This window comes from Calypte anna, chromosome 33, assembly GCF_003957555.1.
Source record: "Calypte anna isolate BGI_N300 chromosome 33, bCalAnn1_v1.p, whole genome shotgun sequence".
NCBI classification, from domain to species: domain Eukaryota; kingdom Metazoa; phylum Chordata; class Aves; order Apodiformes; family Trochilidae; genus Calypte; species Calypte anna.
The window spans coordinates 1,794,578-1,812,029 of NC_044275.1; the positions used below are offsets into that span (position 1 = coordinate 1,794,578).

The 17,452-nt window shown below is 54.2% G+C and overlaps 3 protein-coding genes across 5 annotated transcripts; 1 reads left to right on the plus strand and 2 right to left on the minus strand.

The window, feature by feature from the left end:
• The first annotated feature begins 1,795 nt into the window (after positions 1-1,795).
• Positions 1,796-6,363, plus strand: DAZAP2 (DAZ associated protein 2). Its single transcript, XM_030468180.1, has 4 exons — positions 1,796-1,910; positions 3,050-3,165; positions 4,053-4,295; positions 4,945-6,363. The coding sequence occupies exons 1-4, from the start codon at positions 1,898-1,900 to the stop codon at positions 5,071-5,073; spliced, it is 501 nt and encodes a 166-aa protein (XP_030324040.1). The 5' UTR covers positions 1,796-1,897; the 3' UTR covers positions 5,074-6,363.
• A 440-nt stretch (positions 6,364-6,803) lies between these two features.
• SMAGP (small cell adhesion glycoprotein) lies at positions 6,804-10,372 on the minus strand. Of its 3 annotated transcripts, none has more exons than XM_008492261.2 (4): positions 10,197-10,372; positions 8,074-8,146; positions 7,317-7,391; positions 6,804-7,239 (listed from the first exon to the last, which is right to left on the minus strand). In XM_008492261.2, exons 2-4 carry the CDS (start codon positions 8,102-8,104, stop codon positions 7,070-7,072), a joined length of 276 nt encoding a protein of 91 aa, XP_008490483.1. In that variant the 5' UTR covers positions 8,105-8,146; positions 10,197-10,372; the 3' UTR covers positions 6,804-7,069. The 3 variants fall into 3 exon arrangements, with proteins under 3 accessions (XP_008490483.1, XP_030324037.1, XP_030324039.1); XM_030468177.1 differs by having other exon boundaries at positions 7,317-7,394; XM_030468179.1 differs by lacking the exon at positions 10,197-10,372 and adding an exon at positions 9,435-9,497 and having other exon boundaries at positions 7,317-7,394.
• A 374-nt stretch (positions 10,373-10,746) lies between these two features.
• On the minus strand, positions 10,747-15,599 carry BIN2 (bridging integrator 2). Its single transcript, XM_030468139.1, has 12 exons — positions 15,357-15,599; positions 14,239-14,319; positions 14,056-14,110; positions 13,757-13,851; positions 13,503-13,598; positions 13,313-13,420; positions 13,142-13,227; positions 12,532-12,607; positions 12,246-12,328; positions 11,263-11,974; positions 11,039-11,119; positions 10,747-10,906 (listed from the first exon to the last, which is right to left on the minus strand). The coding sequence occupies exons 1-12, from the start codon at positions 15,519-15,521 to the stop codon at positions 10,817-10,819; spliced, it is 1,728 nt and encodes a 575-aa protein (XP_030323999.1). The 5' UTR covers positions 15,522-15,599; the 3' UTR covers positions 10,747-10,816.
• Between the last annotated feature and the right edge of the window lie 1,853 nt (positions 15,600-17,452).

A 17,452-nucleotide genomic window follows, 5' to 3' on the forward strand; every position in this document is an offset into this window, starting at 1 on the left:
GATTTTTTTTTTTAAATAAGATTTCACCCACAGCACATGGGTTGCACCATACCTGCTGCACCTTCTGCTGCCATATCCATCATCAGCAGACCTAGAACAGGATTTAGGACCTGTTAACTCAAGAAAACCCTCACTTTTTTCCTTAAACCCCACATTCCCAAGCCCAGGCAGATGCCAGAGCTTTGCTGGGCTGGTGTTGGATTCCTGCTGGTACAAAACCATCCCTAAAAATGCATCATCCAAAGGGGAGCTTTATTGCCCGCACCCTCTGAGGTCCCTCCTGGGCTGTTGTGGGATGAAGGGGAGAAGAAATCTGAGAAGTTCAGGTGGCACAGTCAGCTTCTTGCCAGGGTTTTGGCTACAAGGGGACACCACAGGCACTTTTTTTTGGGGGGAAGGAACCTGGTTTTCCCACACCCCCCATGTGTAAGGTGAGGCCCTGGTGATGCTAAGAGACCCCACAGCAGGATGTTGCCCCTTTCTCCCCCCAAGGAAGTTTTTCTGCAAAAATCCCAGGTCCTGTGGAAGACTCAGGGCTTGTAACAACAACCACAAGGATTTGATTTAGAAGAACCAACATAACCTGGAGCTTGGGCTGAATTTACCAACTTTTAGGCCAGTCAGTGTGCTAAATAAGCAGCTCTGCCTGCTGATGCCTCACACAGCCCTTAAGGTTTAATTAAGCTTCAAATATTTGGAGGTTACCAACCATTTCCCTTGATCTTTTATGCACGAAAGCTCGGGGGCAGCTTTTTTTTTTTTTTTTTCCTGAGTGCAACTCAAGAGGAAGCAGGGAGAAAACTGGGGGCTCCTTTGCTCACCAGTTTCCCCAGTGCTGTCCCAGGCCCTGGGCTGAGCTGGGAGGCCCCAACCTCTCTAGGTCCCTTTCAGCCCCTTCTTGGTGAGATAAATTCTATTTTTTTGTAGTAGCAAAGGAGCCTGAGTTTTATTTTGGTGAATAAAGGCAAAGCAAACAGGGCTGGGGGGGTGTGGGGAGTCTCCCCTCCACTCACACCATATCAAGTTTAATCTTTTTGGCTTATATTCCATACTTTAATTCATATTTGTAACTGTTCAATACATATTCATGACTGTTTAATACATATTCATGACTATTCCAGGAATAGTCTGGGTTATGTTTATCAGTTCTAGGAAGAGGTTTGTCTTTAAACCCACGTTCCCACTTTACCTCTGGGGTCTTTTTGCCCCCCATCTGGTGCTCCTCGTGTCTTCCTCACTCTGCCCTCTCCTTATCCTTCCATTCCACCCCTGCCCAGCAAAACCCCCTTAGATGACCACAACAGGATGCACACTGCAGCCTTTTCTAGGGGTACAACACCCAGAAACCCCCCCAGCCCTAAGGCCCTGCCTGGGGACCCCCCCTCTGCACCAGGCCCTACAGAGGGACCCTCACCCAGGCCTCTTTAGGAGCCCCCACATTTTGGGATCTCCCCACACCTCAAGGCTGTGTCTGGGCCCCCTCCAGTCCCTGCTTAGGAACCCCACAGCCCCCCACTTAGTGTCCCCCTTCAGCCATCCATCCCCAGGCCCCCTCAGCTCCCTCTTCCTGCCTGGGCCCCTCCTTCCACTTCAGACCCCCGCCCCCCAAGCCCTGTCCAGAGACCCCTTCCCTTTCCCCTCCCCCCCCCCTTTCCCCCCTGGCCCCGCCCCCTCCCGCCCTCACCAAACCGCGGCCCCGCCCCCTCCCGGCCGCCATGACGCCACCAGCGCGCGCCTGCGTGTGGCACCGCTCCCGCCACCCCCTGCCCCTCCCCTTCCCTTCCCCCCCTCCCCATCCCCGCCCCGCCCCCCCCAGCAGCTCCGCGGTGACACCGAGCAGGAAGTGCGCGGCGGGGGCAGAGCGGGGGCCGCTGCTGCCGGAGCCAGCGCCGCCGCCATGAACAGCAAAGGCAAGGACCGAGCCCCCCCGGCCGCCATCTCTCCACCCTCCCCCCCTCATCCCTCACCCCCCCCTCGCAGCCCCGGGGCAGCTCCCGGCTCGGGACGCGGCGCCTTTAAAGGCGGCGCCGCAGCGCGTGACCGCGCGAGCGAGCCCGGGGCCGCGCGGCCACCGGGCAGCCAATGGGAGCGGGGCGTGGGGGCGGGCGCGAGGGTCGCCATGGCGGCGCACGCGGCCGGGGCGGCCTTAACCCTGTGAGCGCCGGGCGGGGCGGGCCGGGCCCTCGTTCTGTGCGGGGGGGGAGAGCTGAGGTGCGGGAGAGCCCCCTCGGGTGACATAAGGGGGACCCCAGGAGGTGGAAACACCACCCTTGTGTCCCTCCCCCTTCCCCTCGTGACGCTAGAGGGAACCCGTTACAGGGGTGGGCTCTGAGGTGGGGAAGCCCCCCACGTGTGACGTAGGGGATCCTCTGGATGACGTCATGAGGGCCTCCATTTTATGGCGGGGTGTCGGACCCCTTGCCCGTGATGTACTGGGGGAGCGCTGGGGGAGCGTTCGTGCACCCCGGCTGTGGGGGTGGCTCTGGGTGACAGCAGGGACTCCCCCCTGGGTGACATAGGAGGAGGGTGACGAGACCCCTTTGCCATGGGGGAGGACCCCAGGTGGGACCCGCTGGAAAAGGGGGCTCTGGACCAAGGAGACCCCCAGGGGGCAGCCGTAGGGGGTGGGACCCCCGGAAAGGTCCAGTTAGGGGGACACACATGGGACAAGACCTCTCGATGCCACCTTAGTTTGTCCCCCAAAGCCACGAGAGGCTCTGGAGGTTTGGGGGGGGGGAGCAGGTTCTGTTTCTTTTCGTTGTGGTTTAAGAATTCACAGACCCGGCTCCCGCGCAGCAGAATTTGGGGTTTTTTTGGTTGGTTTTTTTCATGACTGGGGGGGTCCCACTGGTCCTGGCTCAGGGCCACGGGGTTTTTGGGTTTGTTGGTGTTCAGGTGGGTGGGCTGGGGGTGATTACCCTGATAAAACAAAATCCAAGGATCTGATCCTCCCCTTTTTTCTCACGTGAAAATTCAACAAGCGGGGCTGTCCAAAGCCTGGGCAGGTTCCTGTTCTGGTTCCGCCCAGCTGAGCTCTCCTGTCCCACAGGACAGTTTCCTGCCCAGCCCTCCTACCCGCTCCAGTCTCCAGCCGGTGTCTACCCCCAGACGCTGCCGCTGCCGCAGCCGCCCCCCTACACCGATGCCCCCCCGGCTTATTCTGAGGTGGGCAGGGAACAACTGAACCGAGGAGAAAAGTTGGGGCTGTAGGGTTTTCTTTGGGGTTTTTGGGTTTGGTTTTGTTTTGCATGGAGGATTTGTTTGTCGGGGAGCAGCACGGGGGGTGGGGGCGATGGGGAGGGGGTGTAGGGGGTGCAGAGAGGGGTGGGGAGGGGGTCAGAGGGAGGGGGGTGCCGGGGGAGTGGGATGCAGGGGATGGGGAGGGGGATGCAGGGGGGTTGGGGAGGAGGCTGTGGGGGTGGGTGTTGCAAGACAAACCTCTTTTAGGGCACGGTGCTCCAAGGTCCAGCCAGGTGTTCCAGCAGAGACTCAGGAATGGTGCTCTGAGCCCACAGCCCTCAGGGCTGACCAGCCTGGCTCGGTGCTATTGCTCCAATCTGACCTCTCTGCTGGCTTGCTCAGGACTGAGCTGAGCCTGTGCTTCAAGCCTCACCTTTTATTGGCCCCCTAATCCTGCTCATGGCAGTGTGGACTCTACCCTAATCAGGTACAGGTGGGCTTAACACAGCTCATCCCCACTGCCTGGTAATTAGCAGCACCTGGTTGCTTCATTTCACTACAGGTGGGGAGGGGGACGAAGGGGGGGTAGGGAGGAGGGTGCAGAGGGGGTCAGAGGGAAGGGAGTGCAGCTCTCTTCTGAGAGCTTCATAACCTGTTTAAAGTCCCAAATGTTGAAAGTTTTCCCTTGAGTTGGGGTGACAAATGTCCCTCACCTGTAAAACTCAGCTACATCCTTTCTTGTAGCCCAGCCCAAACACTCAAGGGAGGGGAGTCCCATGTGGAATGGAGAGGGGGGGAAAGTCTTGCTTGGACTGGTGCTCATCACCCAAGGGTGGGGAATCTGAACTCACTGACAGTTTTTTTTCCCCCAGCTTTACCGTCCCAGCTTTGTGCCTCTGGGTGCTGCCACTGTGCCTACAATGTCTGCAGCATATCCAGGAGCTTCTGTCTTCCTGCCCATGGCCCAGTCTGTGGCTGTGGGGCCCATCAGCTCCTCAGTCCCCATGGCCTATTACCCTGTGGGACCCGTGTATCCCCCGGGCTCCACAGTCCTTGTGGAAGGGGGCTTTGATGCTGGAGCAAGGTTTGGGGCTGGTGGGACAGCCAGCATCCCTGTAAGTACTCACAAACCCTCAAACCCCATTTGCTTCAGTCTTTGGGCTCTGCAGGCAGGAGTGGGGGAGAAGATGTCCTTGGTTTTTCTGAGAAAAATTTATTCCTTACCCAATCTATTGCTTGGGAATGGAGCAGGCTCCTACTTCCATGCTGTTCCTGGCCAGCCTGTGGCTCATGTTGCCTCTCAGGTGGTTCTGGTTCACTACAGAAGCCTTTCCATGGCCAGTCCAAGCCCTGATTCAGCCTGGGGGTCCTTGGTGCAGTGTTCTTTGAGCCCAGGGGGAGGAGGGGGACACAAGCCAGCAGGGACCTGACTGTCCCTATCCCCAAACACAGCCTTGGCTTCTTCCCAGTGCTCAGGGGTGGAGCTGTGGGAGAATCCTGCTCCACCAGGCTTTCCTTGGCCACTTGAAGACCTTTATTCCCAGTTCACAGGCTGGTTAAGAGCCAGGGGGAGCTGTGGGCTCTGAAAAGAGAGGGTGGGAAACCAAGAACTTCCCATCAGCTCTTGGGTCCTCACTCAGTCTTTGCACGCTGGCAAGTGAGACATGGACTGGGAAGTCCCTGCAGGCCCCAGTTGTGTTGTTCAAGCTCCTCTCCTGTTACTGACCTTGTTCAATCCTTCCTTCTCTCCATTTTATTGTGCAGCCCCCCCCTCCTGGCTGTCCCCCCAATGCTGCCCAGCTGGCTGTGATGCAGGGAGCCAACGTCCTGGTGACACAGAGGAAGGGAAACTTCTTCCTGGGAGGTTCAGAAGGTGGCTACACCATCTGGTGAAGAAGGAAGGGGAAAAGTGGGGGGGGTGGGGGGTTTCATTTGTGTAAGGAAAGACATCACTTACTGTCAGCACTTCTCACCATGTAACTGCTTTCATCCATATTAACCTGAAGCTGCAGGTGAGGCCCACAGGGGGGAGGTGTCTTCCTGTGCTCAGCCCTGCAAGCCTTTTCCAAGGGAAACAGGAAAACCCTTTGGATGTCAGTGGTGCCTCTGGTCAAAAGGGGAGGGAGAGGTTTAATTTGTGAAATGAATGTGAGCTCAGCAGCCCTGCCTCTTCCTTTCATTTCACTGGAGTAATCCCACAGTGCTGAGCTTTTACTAACACTGACCTGGGGAGGGAGTGGATCTGGTGTCTCCTGCCTGCCCTGGCTGTGCTGGGCTGCTGGTCCCACAGCCACAAACTCCTCAGGTTTCCCCAGCAAAGGTGCTGGGTGGAAAAGCAAGGCAAATTTTGCTTCCTCACAGCAGGGGAGGCATCTTGGCCCTTCTTTCTTCCTGACCTTGCTCTAGAAGGGATCTCTGGAAGCTCGCTGTGCTCACATTTGTCCCTTGTTTTCCTCCAGGAAGGTGTGCAGCTGGCATGGATCATGGGCTTTTTTTTATACACTCCAAGTAATCTTGGATTTCTTTGCACATTAGATCTGATCAAAGCCATGCTTTGGTGCCAGAAACACAATGCAACTCATGTTGGAACATTTCATTTGATGCTAATGAGGCTTTTAGAGCGATGCTTAATAAAGAAACTTTTTTTTTTCTTTTTCTTTTTTTTTTTTTTTAAATTCAACCTGGTGTCCTGACACCAAATCTCCTTATGGCTGTTGTTCAAAGACTGTCTGGTTCCCATCTGTCCCAGAGTGTGTAGCAACCCTCAGTCAAAACACAAATTAACTTGGTTAATAGGTTGTTTCATGAATGCATACTTTCAAAATTACTTGGGTATAGTGGAGTCTTATTAGGGTTAGGAAGAATATTTCAGGGTTCCTCAATGTTTGGGGTTTTTTTTTGCTTTGTTTTATGAAGAAAAAGATCAGATTCAAATATATTTTATCTGGAGGTTTCTGTTTAATCTAAATCTGTCTTGTATATGTTGTGTTTAACCATACAACTGACTGTTAAAAGTCCAGCATTATGTCTCTTTCTGTATACACTGTGGTGCACTTAACTTGTGGATTTTTTTATACTAAAAAGAAAAAAAAAGAGTAGAATAAAGACTATTTTGAACATTTGAATAAAGTAGCAAATTTGCACTAGACCTCAAATAAAACCCCAGGCTCCTGCCCACCGCAAGCCTCAGTGTTTCTTCACTTCTTCTCTGCTGATAGTTTGTGAACTTCCTCCTTGGTTTGTTTTGCCTTGTTTTGTTGGTTTTTTAATTTTTGTTGTAGGGATTTGATTTACAGGCAGCATGGAGCAGAGGAGGGATATCTGGAGCTGCTCCTCAACCAGTTCTTGTCTGTAACAAAAGTGGAAAACTGGTGCCTATGCCTACCTGAACCTGGATGTCAGTGGTGAAGCTGGTTCTGTGTCCAGTTACTGGGGGGACAGGCACTTTTTGGGGCTCCCCCACTTTCCTAGGCTACAATGGAGCATTCTGTAACTTCCATAAACTTTAATTAATTTGCACACTTAACCTTGGCCTCCAAATGAGCCATGCTAATAGCCCCTTTCCCCCCAGATCAGCAGCAGAATAATTGTTTTGTGAGATAAGGAAAGAAGAAAACAAAGAGTGACTCTTCAAGCATTTTTTCACTGGGTTGTATTAGAAAGTGCCAGGGTGTGGAGATTTTTGGGGTGCAGGTAGCTGGAGCTTCCCCCCTCCACCCTGCCCTTGCTCTGCTCTGGGCAGAGCCTGGGGAAGCTCTGACACACACCCAGTTATTCCTCCATGGTTGGCTTAATAAATTAAAGAAAAAAAACCAAAAAAGAAGTGGCTTGCATGTCCCTGATTTCAGGGAGAGCAGAGACACTGTGGAGCTGAGTGGTACCTGCTGGCTCAGATAAAATATTCTTCTTTTTCTTTGGCTGGAGCCTCCTCCATCTGCACTGACACGGCCTCTGCCACAGGCTGCTCGTAGGTGAGGTAGCTGCCTTTGTTTCTGTACAGGTAGATGATGATCACCACCAGGACTGTCAGCAGGGTGAGGAACACCAGGGTGATGACAACTACCAGAAGGCAGAGAAAGGAGCAAGGTTCAGCCCCGAGCAGTTGGTACCCAACTCCTCCTGGGTAGAGCCCCTACCTGCAATGACCACAGTGTTGGCATCCTCATGGAGAGGTGGGCTGAGGGTCTTCTTCAGGAGGGGTGTTGTCAGCTCTTCTTCACCAAGCATTGGGAAGGGAGAGGGAAAAGGTGAGGAAGGTTGGGATTGGCCCAGTTCTAAGGCAGGTTTAGCCAGACAGGGCATGGGGTGGCCCCAGGCAAGGTGGTACTGGAGATTCTGGGCCCCCCAGTTTAGGAAGGAGATTGAGGTGCTGGAGCAGGTCCAGAGAAGAGCAAGGAGGCTGTGAAGGGATCCAGCAGAATTGCTGTGAGGAAGGGCTGAGGGAGCTGGGGGTGTTGAGGCTGGAGAAGAGGAGGCTCAGGGGAGACCTCATCACTCTCTGCAACTCCCTGAAAGGAGGTTGGAGCCAGGGGGGGGTCGGGGAGGTATCAGTGGGATAAGAGGGCTCGGACTAAAGAATTTTTTCCTAATATCCAACCTAAACCAGAGCTTCAGCTCTGCCAGGGGAGGTTTAGGTTGGATATTAGGAAAGGATTCTTTGCAGAGAGGGTGATCAGACACTGGAATGCCCAGGGAAGTAGTGGATTCTCCGTGTCTGGAGATCTTTCCAAAGAGCCTGGATGTGGCACTGAGTGCCATGGGCTGGGAACCACGGGGGGAGTGGATCAAGGGTTGGAGCTGATGAGCTCTGAGGTCCATCCCAACCCAGCCCTTTCTGTGATTCTGTGATTATTTGGCACAAGCAGATTGGCAAAGCCATCCCGGGGTGCTCACCTGCAGTCAGGGAGTGCTGACTTCCTTCCATTGCATCAGTGCCTTCCAGGCAAAGGTCTGGGTTCCTTCAGAACTGCCAGAAAAAAGGAATTAAAGTGATAAATGCCTACGTGACATCCTGAAGGGCTCAGTCACAAGGAGAGATTCTGGCAGTGATGCCCAGGGTGGGCTTGGCACACGCTGGGAGTGCAGGAGGGCAGGGAAGGCAGGGGCAGCAGGGAAAAAACAGGGAAAACCAGGCATGGGATCTGCAATTAACTATCAAATGCTGAGAGCTTCAAATTGCCCATCAGGCCTTGAACATGCTATGCTTGGGGTCCTGAGGCTGATGCCACAGCTGAGACTTTTTGCCTGCACAAAGCAATGGGAACAGCAAGCAGCCTGGGGTGGGGGGACACCCCTGTCACCCCCAAAGCCACCTGCAGCCTCTCTGGGACCTGAGTGACTCAGCAGGTCTGTGGAGACTCAACTGGATGTCAGGACCAAAAAAAATTATGTCTTTTTTTTTTTTTTTTTTTTTTTTTTTTTTTTTAGAAGAATTTTAACTGCTGGAGCTCGGCCCAAGAGTCAGAGTGTGGCAGGAGTCAGGATGCATCCCACAGGGCTGGGGGGACACTGCCCCCAGCCTGTGACCTCCCGGGTTCTGGAGAGGGGAATAAATCCCAGGATCCTGCCCTGTCCTGGCTGTTTGCTGGTGCAAAGCATCCCTGGCAGGGTTTGTTCCTGCATGCTGCCATGCAAACCTTCAGGCTCACAGGAATTTGGGAAAAAATTCCCCCCACTTCCTAGCATCGTGCATGGACGGGTGAGGAACTCACCTCCCACCACCAGGGACCAGGATTCCCAGTCCAGCAGCTCCCCCCAGGCACAAAGTCCCTGAGCTTAGGCTGTCACAAGGCTCTGTCTCACCTGAACCCAGCTTTGCTTTAAACCTGGTTTTGTTTTAATCCCACTGCTTTAATCTCAGTTTTTTAGGAAATCCTGCTTTGCTTCCAAGTCCAGCAGTGAATGCTTTCCAAAACAAAAGTTTTCCAAAAGCCAACCACAAGATTCCTATGGAGCAGCAGCTGCTCATTGGGGGCTTCAGAGCCAAAAAATGGATAAATTTTTCCCCAATCCATCAGATTAGGGTTTAAAAGAGGAAATGGGAGTTTTCTTGGTGGAAAGGCAGCTGTGCCTTGGGGAGAGGGGTGTTTGGGCAATGCCAGTGGGAAACACAAACCAGTTCTGTGCCCAGGGCACTGGGAAAATGGGGTCCTGGGACCCACGAAATGTTTAAACCAAATCGGGGGGGGGGGGGGAAGGTGTTCTGCATTCCTTGGTAGGGATGCCCCCCCCCTGAGTCCCTGCTCACCACTTACACCTTGGGATCTTGGGGATCCAAAACCCTCCAGGAAGGAGTCCTGAGTGGGGAAAATAATGGGATATTTTGCAGCAGCAGGGAGACCTCCAGGATCCAGCCAAAGCCTGGTTGGAGGCTCTGGGTGTCCCTGATGTGTCAGGGGGTGACGTGGGGTCACGTTGGGTCCCTTTGGATTTACACAGGGGTTGTAAAAAACCAACCAAACCAACCAAAAACAAGCAAGCAAACAAAAAAACCGAACAACAACCCATAAACTTCCTCATTCTTCCTCTCAAGAGCCTTTTCCACAGTCAAACCTTCCCCACCCCTCAGTTTTCCTCTTGGAAATCTCTCCCAAGCCCATCCTGCTGCCCCCATTCCCATCCTGCTGCCCCCATTCCCATCCAGCCTCCCGAGGGATGTAGGATGGGAGCAGCAAAACCATCCCACAGCTGCTCACCCTGCTTCTCCTCCCTCTTCCTGCTCTCCCTGGGATGCGTTCCCCATTTTCCCCTCTCTGCTCAAGCTTTCCCCTTGGCCTGGAAATGCCAGGATTTTCCCTTTTTCCCTTCCAAAACTCCACAGGAAAACCCCCAGCCAGGAGCTGACATTCCAGCTCCTGCCTACAGCCCCACTTCGATGTCCCCAAAGTGGGGAGGACCTTTACCACCAGGTACAGACCCACACACCCGATACAACCAACCCCTCACAACCCCCTGGGGAAGGGTGGAAACTGGGGGTCACCTCGGGAGAAAAGTCCCCCCCAAACCCCAGCTCTCACCTGTGCCCACCGTGCCGGGGCAAGGAGCTGCCAGCACCATGAGTGTCTCCCTCCAGCCCTGGTTCCCAAGGCGTTGCCCTTTTCCTGCCTCACCTTTCCAGTCTGGCAGCAGCTCTGATGAAACCCCAAAACTGGCTGCTCATTTAACCCCTTCCTACCCGAGCCAGCCCATCACTGGGGCATCAGGGCGGCCACTGCCAGCTCTTGCCCCCCAGTGACTGGTTGTAGGGTTTTGCTTTGATAGGTTGGAATTTTGCAGCATAAGGGGCAAGGGGCTGAGATTAAAATATTTTTTTTTTTTTTTTCAATGGCAGCACATTCTTTCCAAGCCAGCAGAACCGGTTCCACACCTTTTTCCTGAGTCACAGCTGAGCATAAGGTAAAGGAGACAAAATCCCTCGGGCACCCAGCTCCAGCCACTGTAAAACCCACAGGTGGGACACCCCCCACTCCACCCCCCCAGGTGCCTCCCATCCCAGTGATTGCAGGGTGGGAGGTTTGACTTTCACAGCATCTTCTCCCACTTCCAGCCACTTTTATTTCAGACAGGATGGGGGGGGGGGGTGAAACAACATCATCTGCAACCAGAAAATTCCTCTTTTCCATGCTGGGTGAGGAGCTCAGAGGGGGGTGAGGGTCTCAATGGGGTCCTGGGAGGAGGTTGCTGCTGGTGGTGGGTCCTGGTCCAGCATCCCAGCACGGATTTGCTCCTGGGAGGGACACAGAGGTGATGCTGAGCTGGGTGGGATGGGAACTTTGTGCTGTGATTAAATCAGACCCAAAGAGACTCAAGTCTGATTCTAGGGGGATCTCAGGTCAGGATCTGCCCCTGCTGCACCTACCTTGGCCGTGGAGCTGGAGGGGGGGCTGCTGTCCCCAAGGAAGCTGCTTGGTGACACATCTGAGGTGAGCTCCAGCCCCATCTGGAAAAAAAGAGCAGGTCCTGGAACACCACATCCCCACCAGATCCCCTCTGGCAGGGTCTGGGTCCCCAAACAGCTGGGACATCACCTCCTGACCATCAGCACCGTGGTTTGTCCCCTCCCCAGCACCAGAACTTCCTCACCTGAATTTTGGCCACTTTTGGCTTGACATCCACTGCCACGATCTTCTCGGGGTCACTCAGCTCACCCGTGGCCCCACTGAGCCAGAATGGTTCCTGTCCCCTGCCCTGGGACACACACACTGCTGCCTCTGCCACTGGTCCAGGGACATCACGGGGGACATCCTGGCTTGGGGACAGTGGCTCCCCAGGATGCATGGGATGCTCTGTGCCATCCAGCTGAGGGGCATCCCCTGGGGCAACTGGGGCTTCACTTGCCTCCAGCTTGCCCAAGGTGTTTTCTGGCCCAGGTTGTGCAGTGCTGGTGGCCTGGGCCATCGCCTTGGAGAGAATCAGTGGGGCCAGGGAGATGGCAATGGCTTCAGCACCCATCACCTGCTGGCCCTGGCTCCTGCTGAGCCTGGAGCAGTGGTTCCCTGGCTCCAACATTCCCTGCTCCTGGAACACAGCTCCAGTGCCAGTGCTGGTGTCCAGAGCCTCCTTGCTGGAGGCTGAAGCTTCCTCAGACCAGGACCCATCACTGCTGGGTGAAGCTGGGGGCACACTGGGCATGGCAGCCCCCAGCTCCCCAGGGGACACAGCGTTGGTGGCACTGCTGGGCAGCCCTGCTGTCACGTCTGCTTCCACCACGGGGGACCAGTCTGAAGCCTTCCCCGGGCAGGGGGATGTGGCTGGGGGGCTCACAGGCAAGGAGATGACCAGGGAGCTCCTGTTGCTGTGGGGGGACACACAAAGGGGTAAAAATCCCAAAGGCATCACCCTTGGGGACACGTGGCAGCCAGCTGTCACACACCCAGCTTGCAGGTGATGCTTCCCCAACCAATGGAAATGACCCCAAGTTCTTCACCCAGCAGCACCAAAGCACGCTGAATCCTGCAGAAGGAGCTGCTCACCCATCCCAGCACTGGGAGCTGCTCTCCAGGATGGGGGGGGGAAATTTGGCCCCTTGGAGCCCCCACCCCAGCAGAGCTCCCCCCCTCCTTTACCTGGGGATGCCTTTAATGATAAAGACTTTGCTGGAGTGCTGCTTGTCCAGTTTGCTCATCACCTCATAAAGGTCATGGTTGAGCTGGGGGGGGAAAGAAAGGAATCAGAGCAGCTCCCCAAGTGCCACCTGTCACACAGCAGCACTAAAAATGAAATTATTATGGTGTAAATTATTGAATTAAAAGAGGAGCAGTGAGGACTCAAGGTAGGAGGCTGGAACCAGCACACCAAGAGCACATGGGGGGGGCTGGGGGGAAAAGGGGAGAGGTGATGCCTTGGCCCCACCTTACTCATCTCCTTGTAGAAAACATCCTGGAGGTTGGAGATGTTCTGGAAAATGGTCACGTAGCAGGCAATGCGGCTGTAGGAGGCAACACATGGCAGAGGTGACAACCAGGGTGTTCCCCAGGGACTCAGGGTGCTGAGCACCTGACCTGTGAGCTCCCACTCCCCGCGGGGAACAGCGAGTAAAGCCTTGGAGCAGGTAAGGACTGGGTCTGCCTCCTCCTGGCTGTCACTGTGTCACCAGTATGGAGAAAACCCCACCAAAACCCCACTTGCCCACCAAGAGGGAGCAGAAAGGGCACCCCTGCACCCTGCCTGCACCCAGTGCTTGTCCCAGAGCTCAGCGTCCCCTCCTTGGGGACCTTTTGCTCAGCTGATGCTTTCTCACAGGGACCCTTTTCGGGGGGGGATGGAAGGGGCTGCCAGCAAACTGGGGTTGTGTGGATGCCACAAGCTCCTGGGCAGGATCATCCCCTGGGGGCATGAGAGGAGCCCCAGCCCCATAATGTCCCCTTGTCCCTTCCATGTCCCCCAGCCCCATAATGTCCCCTTGCCCCTTCCATGTCCCCCTGCCCCTGCCATGTCCCCCAGCCCCATGACACCCCCTTACCTGCCATAGAGAACCGGCAGCTCCTCCCGAAGCTCCTTATTCAGCTCTTCAAACACCACTTGGGCTTTGTTAAACTCTTCCTCAGCCTGTGCAAAGGGACCAGGGGCCATCAGGGTTGGGGACACGGGAGGGGGGGCTGGGCAGGGCAGGGCTCCCGTGGGAGATTTTGACCTTGATGATTTTTGCCTCGTCCTTTTTCTTGGCACTTTGCAGAGCTTCCAGGTGATGCCGGGCGCTGTCGTAATCCACCAGCTTACGGCCCCTCTTGGTGATGCGTTCCTGGGATGGGGGGGGGGAAAAAAAGGTGAACAGGAGCCTGGCTGCTTCCTCCCATCCCTTTTACCACCCATCTGGGGGGTACCTTAAAATCCCTGAATTGAGCCAGGTAATTCTCCATCAGCCTCAGTGCTTGGTCGGTCAGCTTTGCCTCGTAGTCATCCCACAGGAGGTCATTGCTCTGTGGGGAGGAACATGGGGGGGATGCCCAGAATTTCCCCCCCCCCCCCCAACCTCCCCTCCGGCTCTACGTGCTGGGCTGCATCCCCAGGGATCTCCCTGGATCCCTGAATTCTCCAAGGGGATCCCTGGGGAAGCAGGGGAAGGCAAAGAGCTCACAGCTGCTATGTCTTGCAGCTCCTCGTGACCATCCCACTCTGTGCTGTAAAGCTCCTGCAGAGTTTCAGTCATTTTCCTTGAGCTCTCGTGCATCACTGTGGCCCAGGATGAAAAAATGTTATATATTGGTATACATTATTATTGCTATTTATTTTTTATTATTATTAATTTTACTTTCTTCAAAAGTTACGATTCTGGGTGAGGAAGAATAGTGATGCTCAACCCTCTCCCACCTCCTTGGTGGTGCCCACAGGGTTTTCATGACAAATTTTTGGGGGGGTGGGGGACAGGGGCTGTACCTTTCACTGCCCCCAGGAAAGCCTTGAGGTCTTTGTAGAGTTTATTGCCTTCATTCTGCAAAGCAACACAGTGAGGTCAGGGCTATCCCACGGGGAATTCTACAGGATGGAGGGACCCCAGGAGGCAGCAGGGCCAAGAGATGGTGTTGGTGGGTTCCCCCCCTCCCCCTGTCCCCGTGCAACCTGTTGCAGCTGGAAGTTGGAGGCACTTTGCTCAAACTGCTCATCTCTGGTTTCCACCGTTTTGCCCAATTTTTGCAAAACCTGGGAAGGAGAGAGATGTAAAAAAAAAAGCCCAAAGTCATTGTGGGTGCTACCCCCAGGGCTGGCCCCAGGGAAAGCCCCTCCTGGGGGATGCTGAGGATCTGGTGAGGACGATGCCATGCAGGGATGTAGCTGGGGGATGAAAAATTTTGGTGTGACCCTTGGTGTTTTTATTTTTCAAAGGAAAATGGTGACTTTTTGGGTGCTAATTCATCGTGCTACAAGTAAAATCCTATAGGTGCAGCTCTACCTACCCCAAAATATCCATGCACATGACTGGGTGCAAGTGAAGCCCTGGATGCTGCCTCGCCAGGAACCAGTGATGCTGGGCTAAGGATGAGGATGGCCAAAGGAGCATGGCAAGGCCAGGGCCATCCCAGAGGGAGCTTTGGGGTGTCCAGGAAGAGCTTCATCCAGATAAAGCCTGGGCCTTGCTGATACAGCCACGGAGGAGCTGAATTTAGCACCAAACCCCAGCAGGGAAACCCAGGGAGTGGGTGGGTTTGGTGACGGGAGCCTCCGCGTCGCTTTCAAAATGAGACTTGTGGCTTCTTTTTTGGCAGAAAGGGAAATAAACACCACCCCAAATTGCCCCATTTCTGCCTCCTTCCGGAGCCCTTCTCCCTCACGTCCTTTATGGCCAGTTCAGGCTCTGACTGTGTTTCCTGGGACAATTCCTGCTCCGGGTCCTGCTGATGCCAACAACACCTCCAGCCAGTCCCAGGGACCCCATGCCAGCAGCACACAGCCCCCTATAAGCTCTGGAAGGGATTTTTGGTGGAAAAATCTCCCTTTTGGAGAACCCAGGGGTTGCTAAAGAAGCTTGAGGGGCTTCACAAAGATGCTGGTAAGCCCAAAGCCTTGGAATAACAATGATGCTGACCAAGAATCAACCAAACCAACACTCTACAAACACTCATGGGTGCCAAACAGTGCCTGTTTTGCCACCCCTCTGGGGCTGGAGTAGAATAAAATAGAAGAATAAACTAAAAGAAGGGATTTTGGGGGTTGTATGGGGGGTGAGTACCGTGCCATACCTTCTCCTGTGCCCGGCTGAAGTGTTTCTGGACTTGCTTGGCGAAGAGCCCAGGTCCCCCAGTCCTGCCCTCAGCCATGGCTGCATCTGAGTTCCTGCTCACAGCTCTGCTCTGGGGTTGGGTGTTTGCTCCAGAGGAAGTTTGGGGCGAGGCAGCTGCCAGCATCCGCTGAGCACCCAAGGGTGCTCCCCCATCCCCCCTAAAAAGGCTCCCTGTGTCCTCAACGAAGAGGGTGGGACACAGGGGGGGACAGGAAACCCCTGCCTGCCTCTGAATTCTTGTGTGCTCATCTGGTTTGTGGTTTAAATTTGGCTTTTGGTGCAGTTCTGGTGCTGGGATTTCAGCCCCTGTGCCAGGCACAGTCACACTTCAGGGTGAGGTGGCAACAGCCCCCAACAGCCCCCGTGTTGCTCCTTCTTTCATAATTTATCCTCTAGCTTGTGGGACAGATAATAGATGACAGATGACCCATGAATCCTCATGCCAGGGATTACTGAGAGTGCAGACTGACTGGAACCAGGTATCCAGGGTGGGACAGAAAGGCAAGAGCTGGATGAAGTAGTATGGGAGGTCATGGAAAGGACTTCTCAAATCCTGTCCTCAAGAGATTTTCTTTTGAGTTAGGTGGTTTTTTTGCTTTTTTTTTTTTGGTTTGGTTTTAATTGAGAAGGAAATACAGCCCAATGTGCAATGACAAGTGGCAGCTGTTTGACAGATTTTTCCACTGGTCAGGACACACCAGTACAATATCCATGATTATATCATGACACACATAGCAACACTATACACAAACAGTTCTACAGGTAAGCTGCATTCAGTTTACTATTTTTGTAATTTCTATTTACTTGTGTAAAAACATTTACATATGAGAAGCATTTAAGATAGGACAAATAGGATGAAAATACAAGTAGCCACTTTAGGAAAGGGATATACAGGAGAACTAACACAGGTTTTCTCAGCACATCTTTTAACTACTTGCATGAATATATTCACTTACCAATGGAAGAAGCCCTTTTCCATTGTTGGCAGACACCTACAACTCAAGAAGAAAAATAGCATTTAAATGATCCAAATGTAAAGACATTTGTCAACAATCTCAGGTTGTTGAAACCAAGATTTACTTGGTATCTTCAGTTCATGAGTCTGTCAAATCTCAAGGCCTTCTTTCACCATGTGTCACAGTCCAAAAACCAGAGGACACAACTGGTGTCCGTTCCCACGTCGCGGTGGTCGATGCCCCAAACCTTGATCCCCCAGCGCCATTACCTCAGCCAGGAGCACGAGCAGCCACAGAGGCACAGCTCAGCTGTTCCAGTGCTCTGTCACCCTTCCCTTGAAGAAGTTCTTCTTCATCTTTAGATGCAACTTCCTGTGTACGTTTTTCTCCACAGAAGTGGCACTTCGAGAGTGTCACCACCAACAAACGTCACGGCGGTCAATGCCCCAAACCTTGATCCCCCAGCGCCATTACCTCAGCCAGGCCGGTTGACCCTGGGCAGCCGCGCGGTGCAGCCTGCTCTGCTCTGCCTCACGTTAGGGTGTCAGGAGGGGGTGTCAGGGCTCTGACCCCAAGCAGAGTGGCTGCCCAGCTCGTGTTTGACCCCCTAAACTTGCACCATCAGTGACTTTATGGTAGCTGGAGATCCTCCTCCTCAGAAAGGAGGAGTTGCAGGCCAGCTCTGCCTCAAGTTTCCCCCCAGCACTGCCCCCCCAGCACTAACCCCCCCAATCCTGTGCCTCAGTTTCCCCCCAGCACTGCCCCCCCAGCATTAACTCCCCCCAATCCCGTGCCTCAGTTTCCCCCCAGCACTAACCCCCCAAATCCTGTGCCTCAGTTCCCGCCAGCACTGCCCCCCCAGTCCCATGCCTCAGTTTCCCCCGTGCCCCCCCCATCAGTGCAGCCAGCACCAGGCACTTATGGTCATTACAACCCCCCCCCCCCGAAATCCCCCTTCCCACTTACAAAGGAGCCCCCCCTCCCCTCTGCCCCCCTTCCCCCCCAAAAAAAAAAAAAAAAAATGGACATTTTCATTGAAATTCCTTTTTTTTTTTTCTGTACAAAAAAATAGCACTTTGGGAACACAAACCCGACCCTG